The following is a 25683-nucleotide window of genomic DNA, read 5'->3' as shown; positions in this document are numbered from 1 at the left end:
GCACAAGAGAGTAACAGCGATTTAATACAGTGGTTTACACAAGTTCTTCAGTTATTTATATGTGACCGACTTGATTAAGTAATCTAAAATCTCCATGGTAAAATGTTAATCAATCCTCAAGCATTTTCTAGAATAAACAGACAACAGAAGAGGTCAGAACTGAAACTTTGTCCGAGGTGCACGGTGACATCACTCTGAACGCTGCTAACTAGCTGTCAACTCCTGCAGAACCTAAAAAGCACAGTCAAATTAAGGGAAACTCCTGCTCACTGGTACCTGACAGCACTGTGGCCAGTTTCAGAAAGACTCTCTTTTTAATTCATTATTTATCAAGATGGGTTTTTTTCCCCCCCATACTAGTGCAGATAGTAGTGCCTAGATTCAGATCCATTTACAGTAAAAAGCAGTATTCAACTTTAATGCTGTACACAGCTGAAAACAACTGGCTGATGATCTAAACGCACGCCAACCTCAGCCACTTTGAAATAAAACAAAAAACTATTATTCTTCTGGCTTTTGAATTAGTTCCACTTAGGGCTGGGCAATGTATCGATATTATATCGATATATGAGGTTTGATATTGTCTTAAATTCTGGATATCAAGTGTTGCGTTTTCCTGGTTTTAGAAGCTACATTACAGTCAAGTGATGCCATTTTCTGAACTTACCAGACTGTTGTAGCTGTTGTTGCCGCAATATCGTTATTGATGTATTTGGTCAAAAATATAGATATTTGATTTTCTTCATATCGCCAAGTCCTAGTTCCACTATTATTTACCTGTTAAAGGGTTGCTGTTTTTATAATTGTCTTATTGTTAACAAATCTCATGAAAAGACCAAAACCAACAATTCATTTGTTCGTCCCCACCTCTGTGAGTACTGGAACCCCACTGGTTCCTACTGAAGATAGAAATCTTAAAAAAAAAAGTCTCATAAATATAAAGTGTGTTGTTAAAAAGGCTCGGTAATCTCCTTAAACGGCTGGGCACTGTAGTTACTAGCAAATGTTAATCAAACTGAAGTAAATTGTTCATTTGGTGGGGACTATTTTCAGCGGCGGATTAATCCACATTCGGCGCCCTGTGAGTATTTCAGGCGGAAGGATGGATTTGGATTGACTCAAAATAAACATAGGAATATGTCACCCAGTGCAACAGTGTTTAAATAGCTTTTGGGCAACAATGGAGCTCTATGGCACAGAGGAAGAAGACATATCAGACTTTAGACACAGACACAGACACACACAGACACACACAGACACAGACACACACACACAACTTGTAGTAGGATGAATACATTGTTGATTTTGGTCTTTTTATGAGAGTGTACAGTGGCAAAAATATTAAATATCACTAGCCTTTTTCTTTAAATTACACCTTTAAAAAAAAGATCTATACTTTTGTGGTTTGAATTTATCTTGTAACGCTGTCTATTTGGAGGTAAAGTGCTTTGAAATACAATTATGTACGAAATGTGCTATACAAATTTGCCTTGCCTTTATTTTTTGAGTCTCAAGTCACTCATTTTGTATCATTGAAATTGACTCCAGGGTATTTTTAAAACACACTTCTCACTTCCAATGGTGTAGTCTCATGCCTTGTCCTTACACAAACACTTGGAATAGATTCTTTACCTCAATATTATTATGGTTCTCACTGTAGATCCCTTGAACCACATCACCGATGGCACTCGAGATCAGCTCAACAACCTGTTCAACAAAAATATGAGACATTTGGGTTAAAATATTGATCTTTAAGCAAAATACAATACATTCACACACCATCCTCGGTTATCTGTAAGACAAAGCTGAATAATGGGTTTGATCTGCACAACAGTCAACATGTCCATCAACAGCCACGTGTCCTGCTGAAGTGTCCTTGGACTCGGGCACTGAACCGATAACCTACGCTCTCATTATAAATCACTCGGGCTAACAGCATCAATTAAACTCCTGAAATGTAGATGTAAATGAGGTCGATCAAAACTGACGCGCCACTTTGTTCATCCGTGACATTTTGCAATTAAAAACCCCCAATTTCCCCCGATTGAAGCGCTCTCATCTGAACAGCTGGTTTGGTGAAGAAATCAAGAGGTGAGATGAGGGTTGGAAACCAGGTGAACTGCTGCAGATGCAGCTGCTCATTATCCGGCCATAGGGGAGCTCCTGTTGATTTCATAAAGCAGATCCCGACCCCTTCATTCATTACACTTTGTATTTATAGAGAGGTCCAGTCGATAGCGACAGATCAGGTGTCGGTCCAGTCTGAGGGCCTGAAATGGAGCTAAAAGGCAGATGGTGAGACCAAATAAGACTTGTGTCCAAAGAGCACAGGGGTTAACAAGGTTTTGGAGCGATGATCTGACTTTGGAGCTTTGCTAAATTCAAGCTAAACTGAAAACTGGAGAATGAGAAAGAACCACCTATAGACTATTTCCAGTACGAGTCGATCAATGTACTGTATAAGGAACATTTTGGGAAACTGATATTAGAGATTTCAACTTTCTACCTTAAAAAAAACTTTTAAAAAGGGGCAACAACAAAAAAAAAAAAAAAAAAAAAAAAAAAAAGGATTGCCTGGTCGAGGTCTAAGTTTGTTTAAGACTGCAGTTGCCCATTTCCTCTTGCAGGGGGCATGCATGACTACATTTAAGCTCACAGAAACACTACCGCCCCCTTATCAACCACCAGATGAGAGGCGGCATCTTTTAAAAAAAATGATTATTCAAAGTCTGGATCTAATGAATGAGTAAGAATCTGAAGTTGATCCGTTCGTCCTTCATTCACAGCCACAGAACAGCGTGAACAGAGGAGTGGAGGCCACACGTGTACAGTTCAGATGAATGAGGTTAAATTTAGAGCTCCTTCAGCTCATCCCAGACATCCTTGGTTCATCAGAAAAGTCTGGTGACGCTGGCTGTTCCGTCAGCCTCGCAGTGCCCTTTGGGTAACTGAATCCACCGGGGGAAAATATTGAGGAAACCCGAGCTTCACCCACAGACCTGGAAGGACAATGTGCCTACAGTATTACCAGATGTGGTGTCTCTGCCTGCCTTGGGAAGTGGGGGCCAGTGGGGGGTCTTTTTTTGGAAAGTATCAGATAAGCTCTCCCCCTGCCTCCCCCTTACTCCATTCCCAAATCCAGCCAGATCGTGTTTTGCCGACAGGTCTGCGAGGGGTGGGGGGGGGGGGAGAAACCGGAGCCCCACGGTGAGATTACTTTACAGTTTATACAAGTAGCGGCATAGGTTTCCTCTCAAGGCCACGACACATAATCTTCATCGCCCTCACTGCCTTAAAAGAAGAAAAAAAAAAGCTGGTTTATTAGAAAAACTTTGAAAGCTGCAAGAAGTACTCATCTATCACTCTGTGTATTAAAAAGATGAGGGGCAGTCACCACACACGCTGCAAGAAAAGAGGGAATCTGTTCAGCAGACAGTCGGTTTTTCATTATTTTAGTTATTAATACCAGACAATTAGCAGACGAGGAGTGCTGGTCAGCCTGTGAAAAAAAGATGGATACTGTTGAATAATGCTCCTCTGTGGCTTTGAGAGGAAAAACCCTGACGACGTAATCTGTGCTATTGGGAAGTGTGGGGTTCGAAATGAGGGTCTAAAGGAAAGATGATTTCCAGTTGCATCATGGGAAATGTAGGATCTAGTGTTTGTTGAACTTGACCCCATACTAAAGACTAGGGCCCAATCCCAATCTCCACCCTCGGGTCTAGACCCTGAACCCTCAAGGACGGATCTGACATCACCTGGTAAGTGGTTGAGAGCGAGAGGCTGCAAGGGATCAAAAATGGTTCAAACAGGGAATGGGACAGCCCTTTGCACAGACATGTCACGTTACTTTAACAACACCAAAACATATCATGTACAATTGTGGATGTGGGACTTTTTACCTTCTCATCTACCAAGGAAGATGTGAACGTCTTCCAGGCTCTTTACAGAGTGGAGTCAAATAACAACATGACATCATGACTTGGCGTAAACATCAATGGCGTGTTATCTGTACGCATTTTCAGCTATCCACGTTGTGTATACAGAGGATGTAAACATACACACCACGTGGCTTCGCCATGTTGGGTGTTATCGCGAGAACGTGATACACGTAATGTAGGTCGATGGTGGCCAAACGGCGTTGAGAAACACGCTAAAAAGCGAATATGCGTCTTTTGCGTCCATGTTATTTAAGGAAATGTAGTGTTTCTGTGTAAATTGAAAATGCTAGGCTGAACACCCATGTGCTAATCCTCCTTGTTTACTTTTTTGTTTTAACGCTTTCAGCTTCCCCTGGTAACCCTGCGTTTCAAAGTCACAACACATTTTTTTGGCCATTTTCAGCCTTTATTTTTGACAGGACAGATGAAGTCATGAAAGAGAGAGAGAGAGAGAGAGAGAGACGGGGAACGACATGGAGCAAAGGGCCGCAGGTCGGAGTCGAACCCGGGGCAGCTGCGTCGAGGAGTAACCCTCTATATATGGGCACCTGCTCTACCAACTGAGCTATCTGGGCACCCATGACACTTAGATGTATGAGCAATTCCCTCAGCCAAAGTCTGCCGAATTGCGGATTTACGAAGTGTCCCGAAAGGGCTCGAAATGTCTGCGAGAAAGCCCCAATGCACTTGACGATTTGACAGCGGGACAGCCCTAAGCCCTCACGGACTCATCGGAACGTGTCTCAATGTCCGCGAGTCTATGAATGTGAAGATTAGGTCTAGAAGTCAGGATATCTCGGCCGCTGTGGTTTTAATTTTGCCAATTCTTTAAAAATAATAATCGGTTGTACCCCTTTAACAAACAGCTTGATACTGTAGCTCTCAGCAGAGTGTACTCTTAATTCCCATGCTGGTTCCAGTATGTATGATCTCTCCAATGAATGTGAAAATAATGGAGAGTTACTTTGTTCCATTTACCTTAGACGTCAGAGCACAGAACTGGGAATGACTTCACACCCGAGTTGACCGTGTTACAGATTAAAGTCAGAAAAACGGGGTGGAGGGGACTCTAGCCAGGTTAGACGTTGTTGGCAATACCAGTTAATAACGACCCATTTTGTGGTATTTTGAGTGTACAAACAATGTAGCAACATGTCCACAAATAGAAGATGGACAGTACTGTGTGTACGACTGATTTAATGAGACAAAAAAATAACACAGAAGTGCTAAAAACTGTAGATTCATACAGCTTTCACTACTGTTAATGCTCGGATCAGCCATGTTGGGTTGTGATGTTGAGGTTGTTGAGATTCCCCTGACTTTCTGAGTGGAAAATCCAACTTCACGGGGCATTCCAGTTGACGTTTCCGACTGGGTTGAACTGTTCAACTGGAACACAAAATTAGTCTCCTCAATTTCTGCAGAGAGACATAAAAGGCGGATGATGCCGTGTGAACCTTTTCGACATCCTATTTCCAAGCCTTTCATGTTTCTCGAGGTAACAACCACATCTACAGATCGTTTTCTTTCATCCACGACAAAGAAGAAATGAAGTGACTTATTTTGTTTCGGTTCAATTACAAATCATGGCCAAAACTCAACACAAACTAACAAATAGAAAAAGGGAAGTGAACAGGATGTCAGAATGTCAAAACAAATCCAATTCCTGTAACCTTAGCTCATGATGATGGACTTTTAAGACCAGTTTGCAGTGATCTAATTTCCCCCTGTTCATAAAGTTCACAGCGAAGAAGAACAGCTTTACAAAAACACAGCTGAATATGAGCAACAGTGTATACTGCGGTTTGCCCTCGGTTCATTTTGTTTTGCTAACCTTCTCAAACAGGAGTAACTGCTGGCTATCAGATGTCCATCTCCTTATTATCCTTAAAAAAATCTTCCACTGTGGCAATATTTCTTGTGGTTGTTTCAGATTACAGTCACACTCCCTATAAACAGCACTGCAGGTTTGTCAGGACAAAAAAATTTCAAGCATCATGTGGTCATTTGGTGCCACCCAAATTCATTGCTCTCACCTTGACAATGAACCACACTAAAAAGGGGACAGATGCTCCAAAACTTCAATTCAACCGATGCCAACTTGCTTGGTGAATGCTCACTTAATGTGATTAAATCATCATCATCATCATCATCATCATATCTTAGTGAGTTTTTCTTCCATCTTCCACGCAAACATCAATTCTATTACTGTAATTTGTAGCTGAGGCACAGAGTGACAATTATCTCTCACAGTACTGTTGCAGTGATTATACTCCTAATGAAAGCCAATTAGCACTGTAAATGAAATGTCACACCTTTAAAACTATCTTTCATTTATAAAAGGAAATGTTGGTTCCTTTAGCTCCTGCTGTGTTTCCCATACAAGAAGCACCATGGATACCGCTTACATCACATTTTGGGAGGGCGTCTCTTTGCCGAGACATAAATCCAGACCTGTGTGTGCTGAATAAGAACGGCAGGGAAGGCGATAAGGGCTGGTCTGGCTGATGGCACGGAGGAGGGGGGTGTCCACTCAGGCAACCGCATTCTGACAAAGCAGCGTGGTGACAGCATCTGTCAGCGAGAGGTTACCAGGCTACGTGGCAGATATGATCTGTGGTGCACTTACAACACCAACACACACACACACACACACACACACACACCAACACACACACACACACACACGTAACTGAAAACTCAATAAGGAGGATTCCCATGGTCTCCTGACCACACGCTTTACCATAATGCCGTTGTAAAGCCCCGTGTCTGAGAGGTTTTCTGAAGGAGTGATGTGTTTTATATCAACATGGCATCATGACTTTGCGTAAACATACACGCCACTTTCCTAAAGCCAAATGGCGTGTTATCTGTACGCATTTTGAGCTATCCACGTGTATGTCTACGCTGTATAAAGCGGATGTAAACATACACACCACGTGGCGTGGTATCACGAGAACGTGCCGTACGATCGCAAGAAAAAATAAAAAAATAAATAAAAAAGGTTGGGTTTAGGAAACGAACATTGGGGAAGGCTTCAGTAACACAAAAAAATCACAAAAACACGACGCTGACTAACGTCACACGCTTAGGATAACAATAAACGGTTGGGTTTAGGAAAGAAACATTGGGGAAGGCTGAGAAAAAAAAAAAAAAAAAAAAAAAAAAACCTCCTCCGGATTTACGTCCTTTCATACTACTCGCTTGGGCGAAAATTCACACATAATGTAGGTCAATGGCGGCCGAACGGCGTTGATAAACACGCTACAAAAAGCGATTATGCGTCTTGATAACACGCCAAAATGGCATACGAATTGGCGTGTCATACATACGCCACTTTATGAGATCAGTCGGTTTATATTGCCGGTGTGAACCACACTAAACATGACCTGGATACCGAGTATTAGAATGATAATCACAATGGCTGAACAGAAAAGCAAAGAGGGCTGCCTACAGAAATTCCACGTACCATAACATGACATCCAAAGAAAAGACCTCACAGTGCCACTTTACACCATTGGTCTCCACACGTTTCTGACCTCTGACCCTAGCCAAGCAATGTCTACTTGAGTTTTTATCCCTAAAACGCAGGTTGCAGGCAGCTTAATGAAAACTTGATTTTAATCATTTTTAGAGACCTAAACTAAAAGCATTTCATAAGAAAAAAAAAAGCAAGGATTAGAGAAAAAGATGGTGCCCATATTTGCTGATTTTGTGTTTGGAGGGAGGTTATTATGTTCTTTTGTTGCCCCGACTAATCAATAGTGAGAGATCTATACATCCCGCTGATGTGTCAGTTGACATGGAACCTGTGGTAGATAGCAGCAGTAAACTTAAAATGGACCGGTGGTTTTTTTTGGTAAACAAACACGTTCTGAATCGGTTTACATAAAAAAAAGTCAACCTAAGTATTTGCAGTAAATAAGGGTGGATAATGTAGGGAAACAAAAAAGAAAAGAATATTTAAAAAAGTATTATATAAATAAGATGTACAAATAAGATTAATTTACCTAAAAAAAAATTGTATTGGATAGAGGGAAAACATGTATTTCCCTGTTGCTCTTATTTTTACAAATCAGATCCTTGGGGAACAGTGTGATCTACACAGAGAGAACTGAACATAAAGTTAAATAAACCATGAACCCAGCCGGCATTAGTGGACAGTCAGTCCTTTTGGACAAGGTCCTCCTAGGGTGTAGGTCAGAACAGGCAGCTGCACAGAACAAACTGTCTTTGAAAGTGCTCGCCTTTGCTTGGGTTTATAACAAACAGAACAACTAAGAAATAGCCTACTCCGATTGTCCATATGAACCAACTTTTAGAAAGTTAGCAATGTGGTTTTTATATACTGTAGATATACAATATCCATGTGTCCCTTCCCATGTAAAAGAAGGATCTTTGGTCAATTATCAGACTCAGTTGTTGGGATGACCTTATTCTTTATATAGTGCATGGCTTTGGTAGCATCCACAAACTCCTTCACCTCGTTGTGGGTGATAAGGAATCTAGCAGAGTATTCCGTAACGGACTCCCAGTCTTCCTCATACCAGCTTCCTGGCGTCCGTGAAGGCCCCCTCTGGCTTTAATGACGTTGGCTGTGCAGTCTGGGAATGTGGCAATTAGATTACTGTTGTAGTTGAGTTGACTGTCATGGTCACAGGCTTTCCTTTAGGATGTTCAACATTGTGTAATTTTGCAATGATTAGCCTACACAAGGCTTATGTCCCGCTGTTGTGTGTCAGGCTACGGTGGGAGCGCTCAATCCTTTACATCTTTGGCTACGTTCAGGTTGCAGGCAAAAGTGGCCCAAATCAGATTTTTTTGGGGGTCAAGTGACCAGGTCAGACTTCTTCGGAAGTAGTGTGAACACTCAAATCTTGCCCAGATCTGATTTTTTCAAATCAGACTTAGACCACTTCCATATGTGGTCCTGAATCAGACCCAGGTCGGATTTTTTCAATGTGGCCGCAGTGTGAACAACCAAGGCGGATTTGATGCGACTTTTATGTCAATCTACATCGACATTTGTCACAATTACGCACCGCCGGGAGTTAGCCTTAGACACAGTACATTACCGTAACATTAAAAACTTGACTAGGCCTACAAAATGGAGAACAGTGATGGAGCAAGTCAATGGAGGGAGAGGGAGGTGTTAGACCTAATTAGTGTATGGGGAGATACTTCAATTCAATCAAAACTGGAAGGATCAAGCTCTCTCTCTCGTCATTCTTCTCCTCCTCAGCACCTGCTCATTAATGTTACGGCTGCCATTACACAAACATTTTGAAATAAAAGTGAAAGCGCTTACTTCCTCCATAACCTCCCGAACTTTAGTGCAACAGCCTGCTGCGTCTGACGTCATTGTTCTTTTGCGCATGCGGGTCAGTTTGAAACCGCAAACAGTTCACACTGGAATCTGATATAGGCAGATATTTAGAAATGATGTTCGGGTTGGGTTTGAACATTTTAAATTTAAAAAAGCTTATTATGTAGGTGCACGCCTGTGTTAACGTGCGCTTGTTGCACCGTGTGCGCCGACGCGCTGATCTGTTGACATTTCCGAATGCCTTCCTACAAACGAAAAAAAATTAAATTTTAACTGTGTCGGGCTCGGACAAAAATATCTTAATGCCTGTCGGACTCTGTACCTCCATGTCCTCAAACAGTCTTTGAAATCCTCTATTGCTTCTTGAGGTCTGTTACAGTAGTTTGTACCAATACTACCTCGTCCGACCATGCTGACATTAGCAATGTCTGTGTGAACTGTGATTGTATTGTTAGAAATTTCAGTTTTCACTACCTTTACTTCCTTCTTAAGGTTTCAAAATCATCCGCTAAAGCGCTGTACAGCTCTTCTCTTATTACAGATGATATGTCTTTCCTTATGGAGGAGAAGATATCGCTTTGATCGATTTGGTGTCCATGGTTGAGTTTTCCGCGGGTACGGGCGGAGCTTGATCAGCGTTAGGTGAACTCTTCGCGAAGCGTTGGGCCTTACGTTGGACAGACAGTCAATTGTTTAAGATTTGACGCCATCCACATTGATTTTACGGACCTTTAATTACACGTATTAATGATTTGTTTTGACCATTTTACATGTGTTTTATTTAAAATGTAAATGTCGTTTAAATATGAAATTAGCGGGGCCGGGTTGGATCAGTGGGTAGAGCGGGCGCACATACTTTATACTGAGAGGTTTAAGCCTCGACGCAGAGGTCCACAGTTTGAATCCGACCTGTGACGATTTCCTGCATATCTTCCACCTCTCTCTCCCCCCTTTCTCACCTAGCTGATCTATCCATTAAAAGGTGGAAAAGCCCAAAAAATTATCTTAAAAAAAGAAATTAGTAAGAATTCCGCAGGAGCTCTAAAAGTACATTTTACTCCATTTGTTGATCACTAGCACCCCCTCCAATCAAGTAGTTCTTTTTGCCTAAACAAAGTTTTGTTTGAATTCACATTGTTAACCACGTTTAAACTGACAAGTTAAATGACATGCAAAAGGTTAAAACGCACTGACAGGACACACAAAATATCCTTGAAAGTGGCGTGCTATTTTTTACGCCTTCCCATGAGTTGACACAATACAAACAAACCTGACACTCATAAAAACTCCATAGTGCATAGTGCTAGTACTTTCATTTGTTCACATTGTTTAAAGGAATGTGATGATATAAAGAGGCGCTATGCAGTTTTGGCCATTTCATATTTGGCAGCTCTTGTGTTTACTCGTGACTGACTCCTCGCTCTGTCAGTCTGCCGTTTCCTCTTTCTCTGTTCCTCCGGCAATGTTTTCCTAGCTTTCTGCTTCTTTTTTGCCGGCTCAGCCATGACGATAGTGTGAAAAACTGGGAATCACCAGGCTACACTGTTAGAATAAAAAAGGATTTCTAGCCAGTGCAGTGTAAAAACATCACACCGATGCATATCCCAGCACCAGTGATTTAAACAAAATAAAAAATTAGGATAAAAGCTATTGAAGATTACCACCTAATGTTCTACTAAATGGATGAATAGGACATTTGCACTGCAGGTACTCCGCTGTGGAAAAAGGTTCTACTAAATGGATGAATAGGACATTTGCACTGCAGGTAGCTACTACTCCGCTGTCGAAAAAGGAGAAACATACATACAGTACATCTCAAAAATCAATAATATTCAATAAATTCCATGACCTGTGGGAACACAGCAATACATAACCATTGCAGGTGTGAGATGTTTAGTTTGGATGTGATATGAGCGAGAGAGAAGATGTCGAGATGAAAACCGACACTGATATGTGGAGCAGTAAGGACTGCTGGGAGCTCAAATAAGACAGCAGTGTTTCTTATAAATATCACTGGTGTCAGGTCAGATATTTCACAGGGCAACAGTTTGTTACTGACAGACAGGGTACCTTAGTGTTATTTAGTTGAGCAAGTCCGGTACAGGCATTTGCTAGCAGGAAGTCGCCACTCAGGACAGCCATCTTATTCCCAAACTCCATGTCCTTCAGCGGGCCATCAGAATCCGTCCACCCCTTCAGATCAACTATCCCGCGGTGCACCAGGAACGCCGTGTGGATCAACTCAGTGATTTCTGCTAAGTGCCGCTGACTATGAAACACACACACAAAAAAAAAAAAAAAAAGAATACATTTAAAAATCTCAGCTCTTTTTTGTCAACAGCTTTTAAGAGAGGCGTTCCAGAGGCTTGACAGTTAGAGAGCTTTTTGACAGAAACCTTTTCATTGTCTTTGTGCTGGTGAAATATGCAGGTTTGACAGGTTTGAAAACTCATTCACAGCATCACGTACAGGTGCGCTGACCACAAAGGAATCAATCCAAAGAAAAGATTTGTGGGTCTCATTTCATCCTTCTAGCAACAGGGAAAAACATGTATTTAGTCAATAAAACTGCAATATTCAGATTGTCAAGTCTTGTTTTTTTTATTTGACTAGAATATACAACACTGCTCCAAACGACGACTGTTCACTGGATCATCACAGTTCATTCAACTGCCATCTAAACATGTACTTACTGGACAACTTAAAAGAATAAATTAAAAAACAATTAAAAAAAAAAAAAAGAATAAAACTAAAAACATGAGATATCTCTACAACTACAATTTGGTTTTAAATCATTTCAAGTCAAAATCAGCAAGTAGGGCACAAACCAGCACATATGTCAGAAATCTGACTGCACAGTGGCTCGGGGGTTGTGTTAAAAAAAAGAAAGAAATTAAACTCATCATTAGCAAATAAGGGCTTTCTTGATTATAAGAGAAAAGACATAAAAGTGGTCTTTGAATAGCGCCTTTCAGAGCAGCCTTAGGGAGGATATAATCAAATGTTGATTCAGTCATTGGTGAGGGATAATTAGACTCCTCTCCATATGGAAGGAGCTCGCCACGCTGCGACAGGAGGGATCCATCCAGACAGGGTTGGGTGCGCTGATAGCCACTTACGACCTTCTTTCAGCTGCTGAGAACCTGATGAGCCAGTCGTCTGCCTTGTGCTCCAACCCCTTCCTATATACACACACCCTCGCACAGACACACACGCGTCTTGTAGCCAGGTAATTGCCGTGTTCGACGTCGGCGTGAAAAAGATGTGATTAAAATTCAATAATGTCATCCATTTCACCTCTCAATCACATCCATTGTCTGGTTGGTTTCTCAGCTCGGTGACGCAGAGCAACAACACAGCCCCAAATGAGAGTTAATAAGTTCAGGGTTTAAATAAGAGGACATTTACAGATTGACAGTCGCATGTTCTCAAGGTGCCTCGGAGTGATGGCTACGCTCGACAGGTTTCAAGAGGAGAACTCGTTACGACAGGTGGAAGAGAATAAAGAGCTGTGGCTGATTTCAGGTCATAAAATTAGTATTTAATGTGTTTTCCGAAGCCAAGTTCAGCCTTACAGTGGTGGTGATGTACTTTGTTGTTGAACTTGAGCCAATAACCAAAAATAAATAAATAAAAACTGTGATAAAGCTGTCATTTGCTTTTGGCTTCACATCAACACGCCATTGTGATGATCAATCAAGTTGGAAAACACGGTTAGTACAGGTCTGAAGAGTTAAACAGGAGCATTTACATAGCTTCATCTAATTTGACTAACAATGGATACAATATAAAAGAACCAGATGGGAATGCCTGGTTTTGGTGAATCCACCAAAATGACAAAGGATAGCTGTGGTAGGATAAACATAGTATGGCAAAATCTCTCATTTGAGACAATTTTATATTGTCTAGCAGTTTATATATTTAACCCTTTCTGTTGACTTCGGGTCAAATTGACCAGTTTTCAAATTTTGTTTTATATCAGAAAATATGGGACGTAGAAATAAGCGCTGAAAATGTGTAGAAGAAAAATTTAACAATTTAAAACTTTGGAAAAAGCAAAAACAAAAAAGGCGTCAAAAACGTTGAAGGTTGACGGGAAGACAACACAAGGGATAGAGATATATATATATATATATATATATATTTTTTTTTTTTTTTTTTTTTAAATCATATCACCGAACCCTAATGCATAGGGTAGATTGAAAGATGAGAATTCTATTGGTTTGGCTTCAATGGACCCTTTTAATGTCCCTTGATGATCAATGTCTAAGAAACCCACCCTAACAGGAATGAAGTAATTAAGTACACACACAACCCCTTGGAATTACTTTGAATTTTTGATTTTTAAAGTATTTAACAATGGCACAAAGTACCTGCCACCAAAATCCCAAAACAGCTGGACCCTAGTGCATGCACATCCCAAAACTGTGCCTCCAATCTAGCAGTCCTGATCAGTAGCAGTTGAGCTTTGGGAGGGAAAAGGGGGACAAGGGGGCCGGTGTATAAATAGCTTTGGTGCCCAGTTGCATAGCAACCGATGCCATCTTGCTGAGGTGTAACGCCCCTCGCCACGCCCCTTGTCCTGACTGTTCTCTTCCATTTTCCTCCCTCTGCAGTCTGCCTCACCATCAAATACAGCTTTGCAGATGTGAGTGGGTCCCTGTGTGTGATTTAAAGAGGTGGCCTGTCCATCAGACGGGCTGCGTGATGTGTTCAGTGGCATGGCTTTCATTTGCCACAAGAAATTAAAAGGTGTGATGGGTAAGAGGTGTGATGTGTAAAAGTTGACCATCTATCTATCTATCTATCTATCTATCTATCTATCTATCTATCTATCTATCTATCTATCTAGGTGATACTTTGGTGAATCATCAGTGTCAGGCAGCAGAGTGGGAAATGTTTTACAAATGCTGCCTGTCAGGAGGGAGGAGACCATCCCCCAGAGGTTTCAATCACCCCCCTCAAACCCGCCCCACCCTGACTCCCTCCATCCCTCCATCTCTTCCATCAGAGGTGCTAATGAGCCCAGGAGAGGTGGGGGGAGAGAAAGAGAGAGCAAGACAGTGCAAATGAGGTGATCAAGTCATGCTGTGTGTGTGTGTGTGTGTGTGTGGACTATCTATCAGACATGAGTGAGGGAATGCTGCATGTTGGATTGTGATCCAGTGTCACAGTGATGCCAGTGCCAGGTTGTGACATGAGGTGAGTGTGTAATAACTCTTCCTGTAGAGAGAGACACAACCTGCTGACACGGCTCGGCCACACAGCCTGAAAAGGACCGGACTCGAGTGCTTCCATGGTGCCCGGGTTATTCCAATTAGTTCTAATATTAGGATGTTTCTGCACAGACACGGCTCCACTACACACATGTGCCTTGTGCCAGCTAGCAGTAAGAAAGAAGCCTTTCAGGCACCCAGCGCACAGCCATGCCAAACACAGCAGTCACTTCTGGAAACCACTTGGAACACACCCACATCCCTGTTCTGAGCTGCATGCTGGTAGTCAATGTGTGTGAGAAAGCCAGAGAAGAGACCTTGGGGTGCTACCTCAAGCATTTTACCAGGAGTACATTAATACCATATTTAACGCTCATTCAACGGCATTTAAATATGTATAAATAATTGAATATATGCTGTAGTTTGTTACATCTTTGCCAGAAATTTCATAAAGCAATTTTCTATCATTTATGTTATAACAAAACTCAAGAGTCTACAGCCATGCTAGCCACTCTGTGAGGCTGTAATGCTCACTGTTAAGAACTCTAAACTTTTTTTTTGGAGTTGCAGTGAAGTAAATGTAACAATTAGCCAGAGGGTGGTGTCAGAATCTGAAATCTACAGAAAAGTCAGGGGACATCTTAAGTCATTAGGATTCATCCTCTGTGGAACACAAATGTCTGTACAATGTTTTGTGGCAATCTATCAAGTCAATGTGGAGATATTTTAATTGGATACGTGCAAATTGTGACCTGTTGGTGGCACTAGATGAAAAGTCAGTAGAGTCCCTGTCACACATGCACTACAACCCTGAAGGTATCTAGACCTTACCAGTTATGTGAGAATGCAAATGTCTGAATCTGTTTGACTGGACATTAAACAGAATTTACCCTGCCAGCTCCCTAGTACAAAGTCTGTGTAATGTCCGATTGAGCCCACGTGTGACTAGAGCAGCTCATTGTCCGGAGAATTCACAGCGAGCCGGAAAAATACAAACATTAGAGGGTGATTTACACAAAGACGGCAACAAAAATGTCTAACTGAAGAGACAAAATTGATTGTCAGTAAGGGGCGACACTGAAATCGTCAATTATTATATATATATATATATATATATATATATATATATATATATATGTCTGTTTATATAACTCTTTTTCTATTTCTTATAATACTTTTTGTATATTTTTTCCTATGTCTATTTAATGAGTATTTGTGTTATTCTGATGTGTGTGAATTTTTCTTTTGAGTTGCTGTTACAAGTGAATTTCCCCAGTGTGGGATTTAATAAAGATTAATAAAGATAAATTAATAAAAAAGTATCTTATCTTAAATTCGAGGAACGGCAAGACTCTGTTATTTGTGACTGCAGTGTAATCCGCGTCATGGATTAATCCTCAAATTTAACGGAAATTCGTTCAAAAGTTGTCAAGCTATTTCCATGTGAACCAAGATGGTGGCCCGACCGACCGACGACACCGCCATCCCTCGAGCCATGCCACTAGCACGGCTAAAAACATAAATACATACATATTCATACAGCCCCAAAAAAGATAATACTTTCAGGCTGATGTAGTTTAGATTCTATTGTTAGCAACAATTGAGAAATGTTCTTTTACATGAAAACATTTATTAGGTGAAACTGCTATTGTGATGTTGCTGAATAATGTTTAGTAAGTTTGCATTAAAAAAGATTTTTTTGACATTTTTCAGCCTAATACATCTCATTACAATTAAAGTAGCAGTGAATACAAAACAGCAACTGCAGGGTGGTCAAATAGAGCTACTAAAAGGACTTTTCGAAGAGAAAAAAAAAAAAAAAAGATTAAATTAGCCTCAACCTAAATATAACCAAATATTAAAACCCATCCCATCTTGTAACTGTGGTTATATTGCCTCCACATTCCATCATATTCACAAGATGATGTGCTTCATTTACAGGAACTGATATGGACAATAACCACAGAGGACAAGATAGAATTACCTGACAAGGATTTTATTTCACTATTTATCCTTCAGCAGCCATGTAACAGGGACTAAAGTGGCATCGCCTTTCGTGGTCTGCTTGCCATGCACATTTATGGTTCTACAATGCAATGGTACACATGTTTACTGCTCAATGTTTTCTCCCAAGCATTACATACGTGAGAATGGAAATACGTGGAAGCCAGAAAGATTGTCTACTAGTGTGTGGTTACAGAAATGAACCAGTAGCTGTGGATTTAAACTACCGACTTGGTTTTAATACATTGAACCAAAGAACTTGCTTGGTGGAAACTAGCTATGGTATGATATGGCCATGATTCCTAAGACGGTCTATGACTGCAATTAAGGTTGGTAGACACCTTCTTTTTTTAACATTTGAGAACATTCTCAAGGGTATAGTGTTTTTATGCAACTTTTTTTTTTTTATGCAATAGCAACCAATTACATGTTTGACAGTTAGCCAGGCATTAGGGAATTTCCTGCATAGGAGGAAGATTCATCAGTGCATCCTGCTGATGTTGATACTTACACCATCCAGAGCTGTAAAGTCAAACATGCAGTGTTCAGGGGAGTATACCAGATGTCAGGAAGTGTGAGAAACATCAACAAACCAAAAACAAAGCCAGAAGAACAGCTTACTGGATGGCGGATGCCAGTGGCAGCTTGAGGGGGGGAGGGCTGAGCTATCTGCTGAGCTGTATTTGTTCTAATGAAATGTGCTTAGTTAAGATACTTCAATTAGTGCAAATTCTTTATAATAATTACCTTTTTTATATACTACAGTTTGTTATGGTGTAAGACTAAAGTACGGGGATGTGCGAAAGAAATGTGGCTCGTGGCTTAAAAATGTACTTTCCCCCCATAAATTTAGAACTTTTAAGTCACACTGTCTCTGTTCGTGTTGTAATCCGAGTTTCTCTGTTCTTTGGTAGCCGGGACGGCCACGCTTGCATGTGAGTGAATGTGAGTGCCCCTTTACTTATGGATTACATAATATGTATCAGTGTTGTAGTACTGGAGATTGGTCTTGTTCTCAAAACCACTTTTTGAAGGTCTTGGCATTGTCTCGGAATTGACCGCATTTTTACTCGGTCTTGTCTCGTTCTCGGATAAAGAGGACTCTGGATTTTATTTCACGATCGGTCAAGACCACAAGTGCAGGGATTTCGCTAAAAAATGCCTGTGCATTGTCTGACTTATGCGTTAAAACTTGCAAATGCTGTGGCCAGGCTGGCTCAGTGGGTAGAGCAGGCGCACATATACTGAGAAGTTTATGCCTCGATGCAGAGGTCCAGGGTTCGAATCCGACCTGTAACGATTTGCACGTCTTCCCCCTCTCTCTCCCCTTTCTCACCTAGCTGTCCTGTCAAATAAAGGCGGAAAAGCCCAAAAAATAAAAACTTGCAAATGCAACTAATGACTTATATTTAATTTGAAATTTGTTTCCGTAAACCCCACACTCCCTGCACCCTTTACACGCACTCCCAAGAAAGCGAATGCGGGAGACAGGAGAATAATCTTTGGCTGTCTAATACAAATCTGGTCTTGGTCTCGCCGTGTGTTGGTCTTGGTCTTACCTTGGTCTCAAACCCTCAAAGTCTCGGTCTCAATACACTCTGGTCTTGGTGATGACTTGGTCTTGGTTTAGGTGGTCTTGACTACGACACTGATATTTTACTTGCTCATTTAAAAAGAATAGGAATATTTCAAGTAATTTAGTTAATAGGATGTGGGGAGAGGAGGGCCGGCGCCCTAGCGCCCTCTATTGGCCAGCTGCTACAGGTCAATGCTTTGACGGACATTGAATGGATCTAATTAGTAAAGGGCAAAGCTGCAACCGACTTGCCATCTTGTGACTCAAACCAAGGTAAAATAATGCAAACAGTTATCCTGAACGTCAATAACTCCAGTTTATTTACCTAGGATAGATGCCGCTGACCATGCCCTGGGACAGAAGATCGGAGGATGTGTGGCTCGGCCCTGCGGCTTTCGACAACAACAGTACGATCAGTCCCCTCATCTGAAGGTTGTTCCTGTTGTCGGTGACAAAGCCCCTGCAAAGAAACCCCATCAGTAGATTAAAATACAAATAGATAAACATTAAAAACGTCATCCTTTATTCAACGGTAATATGGACACATGGTCCGTTAGCTCTGTAGGAAAAAGTCCTCGACAATAAAAGCGGACACGCTTAACTGGCAAGCAAACTGAATGCTAAGTTCGTCCCTGTGTTTACAAAATGCTACAATGCAGTATATAGTCCAATCTTTCTAAGCAGCAAAGGAGTTTTAAAAAGCGGAAAGCATAAAACAGAGTACTCAATTCAATATATGTTGCTTAAATGTTATAAAATTAAATGTTATTTTCTTATTGTCAATCGTTCTGGACCTCTGACCTTGCATAGGAATCAGATGCTTTGAGTAATAAGTCTGAGAACGCCCTGCTGCCATCTGTTGTGAAGAGCCTGATTACTGCACTTACACCTGCTCCCACTGCTTTAACCTGTTTTAACGAGCAATGTTTAAGAACCAGTAACAGCTTGAAAACACCCTGCATGCATAGTTGAAACTATGTGGTTCAAATAGTTGAAGGGAAATAATGTTGGCTAACATATTACTTCCAAAGTATGGCTCTTTTGTCCATCGTGCTGAAAACCAGGTAACCGAACGTTGCCCCGTGTGCGCTGATGCGCTCAACTGTTGACCTTTCCGAATGCCTTCCTACAGTTGCTTAATGAAAGCTTTCCACACAAACAAAATGTACATGTGTCATTAGTATGAGAAAATAATCGAGATTTTAACTGCGTCGGGCTCGGACATAAATATCTTACTGCTACTTACTGCTCTGTCGGACGTGGGCCGGGCTCGGCCAGAAAAATGTGGCCCGATCCGCGCTCTAGCATGGTGGGGTGGTGAGTCTCTGTGGGTTTGTCACTATGAACGAGCCATTGTTAATATCAAAATATTGATTATAGCAGCTTTTTTTAAAGGTTTTTGCATTAGGATAGTTTAACTGAATTTTTGCAAAGAATTACAGGAATATAATTGATCCGTTTTGCTGTAGGACTGTATATTTCTTTTACGTGGGGGGGGGGCAGAGGTAGCTGCCTGCGTGGTGGGCAGATTAAATATCTTTTTACACTCTCTGGGGAGCGGTTAGACAGAGCACCTCTAATCCTGTCCCTATGGGAGCCCCTTGTGCCATGAATCACGCTCTCATTAGGGGCTCCGAGGCAGACAGGCAACCACGCCCCCCCCTCCGCTCGATGCCCAGACACCGGCCTCACCACCCCACCTCCACCCTCTATGACCCACCCCTGCACCACTGGGGGAGGTGGAGGAACCCGAGACAAGAGAGAGTGGATGTGAGAGATAAAGCATGAAGAGAGGGAGGGAACGGAGAGAGATGGAGGGAAGAGAGTCCACACAGAAATGAGAAAGCCATAGAAGATGACAGAAGAAATACACTGGTGATTCAGTGTTCTGGTGCAAGGAGAGAAGAAAAAAAAAAATACACATACCCTGAAGCTTTTGTTCCTTCCCAAAAAACATAAAACCCCTCATGCTGCCTCTCTCAAAAAAATACAGCTGGCATTATGTAGGGCTGTCTGTCATCGCAGCTTATGGGGTTTATTTATTTATGTCTAAGTTGTTACTCAATTGGAAAATAGGGACTAGCCTGGCGCACTGATGAATGCAGAAGCATCGCCCGATGAACAGAAAACTAAAAATTAAGAAGCTGCTCTCCTCTTCGGGAGCCTGGTTAAGCCAGTGGCCTGAGGGTGGTAGATGATTAATATTTATGTCACTATCCACGCCAGCATACATCAATCAATCACAACCGCCCTCCCGCAAAGGGGTGGGGCAAGGATGGTGTGGAAAACGAGAGATAGTACAGAGAGGGAGAGAGGGAGCAGGAAGAGAGAAATGGGCTGCTGTCATTTTAAAGGGTTGTGAACAGGTCACCACGCCTTCTGCTCCGCAACTGCAGCGCAGGAATTCAGGAACTTTAGTCGCTGTATCCAGGGGCTGGAATTAATGCATGCAAATGTAGGACCACAGAAGTGTGGTGGCATATTGATCTTCTGTCTGCCCCCAAATATTGAAAGAATTAATGAATTATGCAATGAGTCTCTACTGTGCAGAACAGATACCTTTATAGATTATGATCATGTGTTTAGAAAGTCACCCAACAGTTTATTCTAATTCTCAGGAGTTGATTCTCACAATTCAAAAAAAGCCTGAAGCACAGCAGGTGGTCCTCTATATGGTGCGTGTATAATAAAGCGGTCAATCTTCCTCTATAATACTTTTGTTTAAACTCTGTATTACTCATCAAAATGCAATGTGTGTAATATATTCTATTATAATATTTTAAAACCTGCTTGGTTTGCATCCATGTTTAGATTGCTAGCAGTCTTCTTCTTCCCTGTCTTTTGCTGATCCATTGCTGCATTTTTTTGGTACATTACCACCTGTCAATCAGTGAAATAATGTGAAACCACTGGAGGAAATGTGTATGACATTACCTGCGTATGCACATGCTCCTTCATGCGTGTGTACATTAAAAACAATATGCTTCATAGTGCTACAAGTGGGCAAAACCCCCCCAGGGTAACTTTAAGGGTTGATGTGTTTGTTTGTTTTTTCCCTAACTTTAAATATTCATGATTTAATAATGAACCACCACAGTTAATGTATATGATTGGAAATCAAGTTTTGAAGACTTTAAATCAAAAAGTTGATGGTGAAGCAAGAGGACACATTGTTGTTGTTTTTTTTAAGATATGTTGAGGCTGCCCATTTGCAACAATTACTTTTAATATTTTGGTCATCAATCAAGCACAAATCAACTCTTTCTCCCATACTGTACTCTTAGTTTGACAATAGAAGGCTGTTTTCACATTCATCGGTTGAAGTGGGAAGGTTTTTCGGAGCTTGAGTTAAATCGAGGTTCAACAACATCACAACTAATTTGGAGGCCAGTTGTGGTACAATATAAGCCTGACAAGCCAGACCCACATCCAGATGTTGGGTCTGGGAACTCACCACTGACAGGGCTCAATCCGAGGGGCGGGACAAACGGTTGTCTTTCAAATTCCCTCGGCACGCAATAGGCTAGTGCTACAACCGAGAAGGTAGCGGAGCTAGTTGATAGATTAAACTTTTGCCGTATCAGGTCGGCAAAACTCCGATCACATCTTCCTTTTTTAAGAATGATTTCAGTGCCGTTCTTTGTTCTTTTCTCAAAGAAAAAAGCTTAACTCCAAGTCTTCCAGAGGCGACTCTGGAAGACTTGGAAATTGTTCTCAATGCAGGCTAGTTGGGCACCATTTAAACTAATCTTAATGGTCGTCATATTGATCAAGATATTGAAGCTCAAGCTTGAGAATGCAAAAAGAGAACGTGAGAAAACACTGGAAGGAAATACTAGTCGCAGTCAAACTCTCAAGGACTGTCCTTAAAGAAAGTTAAGTTTCTTCTCCTGGGCCGCAGTCCCCTCGCTGTAACTCCAGACTTTGGGGCAAAGTTAGCTGAGCTGCAGTTTTTGAGAATGAAAGGAAAGGAAAAACCGAAACACAACTCCACGAGGGTCTGCCTGTCTGCTATTGTGGATATTTTTATCTGCCGTGCGTCTAATGCCGAGACACAGTGGGAAATACGAACCAGACAACCCAAGCTGACAGTGAGGAGTCAGACTGTCAAGAGGTCTGCTTCCCCCCCTCACCACCCCCGCCCCCTTGCTACAACACCCAAATGGATTGTCATATCAGATTTAGGTGTATAGGTTATTACACCCTTGGGCTCCTGTTTCCAACAGACCCGTCTGCATGGCGAGATTGAGTTTAAAGACTCTCTCTTCTCGTTCCCTTTCCTTGGATCTCGAAGTTCCTGAATTCTTTGATAAAACATTAAAAAAAAACGCTCTGGCATCTCGTCTGATGAAGTGATTGGATAATAATATCTGGAAGATGTGGCCTGTTCTAGTTCCTCCATCAATACACAATGGTGGATTTGCAGTTGCATCACAAATAAGCGCTGTTGGCTTTGTGCAAATTAGCTAAATACAGGATATAGAAAACATATGCCTGTTATGGTCATTGGTCGGTTTAGGAACATCTGATCAAGTTGATTTATACCCAAAAGGAGATTGCTATGACACAGTAAACTGTTGTGTGTTGCCCTCCTCTGCAGGAGAAACCTAGCCTGGTCCTACCAGACTCTGGTACATTTCATTTGTACAGAGAGTCTGGCCACTCTCCATTGACAAGTGTTAACTTCCTACTCTGTTGAAGTTTAAATATCAAACAAATCAAACTGTTCCTGAACCCTGTTGGGGGGGGGGAGGTGGGCACTCGAAACCATCAGTTGCAAGCACCTCTGACCCCAAAGTTTATCAGGTTTTTTTTGGTCCATATGCAGTTAATGACCTGCATATTCCGCAAAGTAGAGGAAGAGAATACCATTGCAGTGTTGAATAATTGGAACTCAGATGCAATTTTGTAATTTTCTCAATTTCTGATCCTCTGAATAGAAACAGAAAATTGGAAAAACAGGTTAAAGATCCAATTTTTTAATTTGTCAAGGTGAAAAAAAAAATAAAAAATTGGATATTTGAACCCATTTTTCTGTTTTTCCAAATGTCCGTTTGTGCTTAGAAAATTAAAGTGATAAGCGTTACACGGACCGTTGAAGCCACCGTTACCAAGGACCCTTGGTTGGGAGCCCCTGGACTAAACTAGCCAACTGTGAAGAAAACGGTTAAAACTAGGTCCACTTCGAGCAGCTACAACAGTAAAATGGTTCTTACACATTTACGCATTAGTGTTAACAAATAAATTAAGTCATATATAACAATATATTAGTAAGAGGAGACAAAATGGCATACGAATTGCCGTGTCATACATACGCCACTTCGTGAGATCAGTCTGCCCCGGAGCATGGCTCTAACGGTAAAACATTTTCATTTTTGTTAGACGTATACAACAAAAGCCGTTTGTCAGTAACATTTGCATGCATTCATCTGTGAGGGAACATGTCAGGATCTGAGCTATGCGGCACCTTGTCTGATGAAGACCACGCGTTTTCTGGGTTTCAGTCAGACTGTTTTAGTGTGCCTACATGACAAAACCCCCCCTCCGCATCATGTACCTCGGCATACTATATACCCCTAATAAAACTTGGAGTATGATGCACACAGGCTCTTTTGTAGATGGTTATCGCAAAAATAATACACACAATATAGCATCTGATACCATAAGAGACACCAATCACTGACAATGGCTGTTGCTTGACTGAATTTTTTTTTTTTTTTTTTTTTTTTTATGGATTACAAACAATTGTTGTTTACCCACATGCCTAGGAAATGACGAAATGGGATACTTTGAATGCATCTGCAGGTGGGATCAAGTGTGTTTATGTTTGTGTGTGTGGGTCTTGTGAGACACAACATAAATATCAAACCCCAATGATATGAGTGCTGCAAAATAACCTTTTTGGGTTTAATTTTTAAGTTTGACTTGCACTTTGGGCAGTGGTGGCCTAAAGGTTAAAGAAGAAACAAGAGTGGGACCGGGAGGTCGCCGGTTCAATCCCCAGACCGGCAGGATAAAATCTGGGTGGGGGGGAAAGTGAAAGAGCAGCACTTGTCCCTCCCTCATTACCACCACTGAGGTGCCCTTGAGCAAGGCCCCTTAACCTCCAACCACTCCAGTGGAGCTGCTCAGTGGCCAGCAGATCGGACTGTGGTTGGACCGGGCAGCTTCCAGGTATGAATGTGGAACTGTGAGAATGTGATCAGGTCGTTGTTGGAGTCTGGGTCTGCCGAGGTTTCTTCCTAAAAGGGAGTTTTTCCTTGCCACTGTTGCAACAGCCACTGATACTGCTTGCTCTTGAGGGAATTACTGGAATTGTTGGGCTTTTGGAATTTATAGTGTGGTCTAGACCTACGCTATCTGTAAAGTGTCTCGAGATAACTCTGTTATGATTTGATACTATAAATAAAATTGAATTGTTGCTAATGAGAAATTGTTCTCAATCGTTTTTTTTTTTAACAGTGGCTAATCAATGTTTTGAATGCAATCATCTGTGGAAAAGTAAAAATGCTGATTACATGAGAGGCATAAAATCAGAGTGAGGCGGAACACTAGCTGCACTCATGGTCTTTCTTCATGTTTTTTTGTTGGATCGTGTGGTTTTTGTCATGCTTGGCACCAATTTAGTTGCTCTCCTTGAAGTTTCTTCCACTTTTACCGTTCAAAGGGTTTTTCCTTCCTTTCTTTCTATGCGAGGGTCAAAGGATGTTGTATGATGTTCAGATTGTAAAGCCCTCGGTGGCAAACTATAACCAAATTGACTTTATTGTCACATACACGTAGCGAAATTCATTCTCTGCTTTCAAAGGAGCAGTGGGGCCCAGGGACCAACTCCAGATCTCAACTCCTTGATCAAGGGCAGAAACCAGAGCAAACCCAGGTGAGGAGAGAAACAGAGGAGAACATACAAACTCCACACAGAAAAGCCCGGAACGACCTGGATTCGAACCCAGAACGTTCTTGCTGTGAGGCCACAGTGCTAACCATTGGGCTGCCTTAGTAACTTACTTTATTCTTCCTTTCAGGGTTAGTAGTAGGGCTGGGCGATATGGAGAGAATCAAATGGCACAATATGTTTGACCAAATACCTTGATATCGATACCACAACGATATTGTAGTGTAGACTATTTGTGCTTTTCAAAATATTTACAATGAGATTTTTGATAAATATTATCAGTAATGTGGATATAATGACTAAGTGGGTAAAGGCAAATAATAGAACAGTTACAACAGTCTGGTAAGTTCAGAAAATGACATCACTTTACTGTAATGCAGCCTTTAAAACCAGGAAAAGACAACACTTATGCTATATTACGATATTACGATATCCAAAATCTAAGACAATATCTAGTCTCATATCACGATATCGATATAATATCGATATATTGCCCAGCTCTGGTAGTAGTATTATCTAAGAAGAAAGGTAATTAGGCTTATTTCATTTAAACTGAAAGCTAGTTTATATTTATGCCGAAATAGAGTGATTCAAACAATAACCCTCTCTTTAAAAGTGTATTATCTATTTTGAAGCTTTGCTGACAGACAGACAAACAAACAAACAGTCTCGTGTTATGTTGCCACATTTCTTAACATAGTTTGGAGTTTACTACATGGAGGAGA

General features: G+C 41.3%; 1 protein-coding gene across 3 annotated transcripts in view; it reads right to left on the bottom strand.

Moving 5' to 3' along the window:
- The window catches only part of pdss2 (prenyl (decaprenyl) diphosphate synthase, subunit 2), a 33926-nt gene that overhangs the window by 7672 nt on the left and 571 nt on the right, over positions 1 to 25683 (bottom strand). For all 3 annotated transcript variants that reach the window (XM_028566563.1, XM_028566564.1, XM_028566565.1), the window contains exons 2-4: positions 18389 to 18523; positions 11338 to 11536; positions 1633 to 1707 (exon numbers count right to left, since the gene is read on the bottom strand). In XM_028566563.1, the coding sequence (XP_028422364.1) occupies positions 1633 to 1707; positions 11338 to 11536; positions 18389 to 18523 (409 nt within the window). The remainder of the gene's footprint in view (positions 1 to 1632; positions 1708 to 11337; positions 11537 to 18388; positions 18524 to 25683) is intronic.

This window comes from Perca flavescens, chromosome 20, assembly GCF_004354835.1.
Source record: "Perca flavescens isolate YP-PL-M2 chromosome 20, PFLA_1.0, whole genome shotgun sequence".
NCBI classification, from domain to species: Eukaryota; Metazoa; Chordata; class Actinopteri; order Perciformes; family Percidae; genus Perca; species Perca flavescens.
The sequence above is the reverse complement of the archived record's forward strand: the minus strand, read 5'-3'. Positions and strand labels throughout refer to the sequence as shown.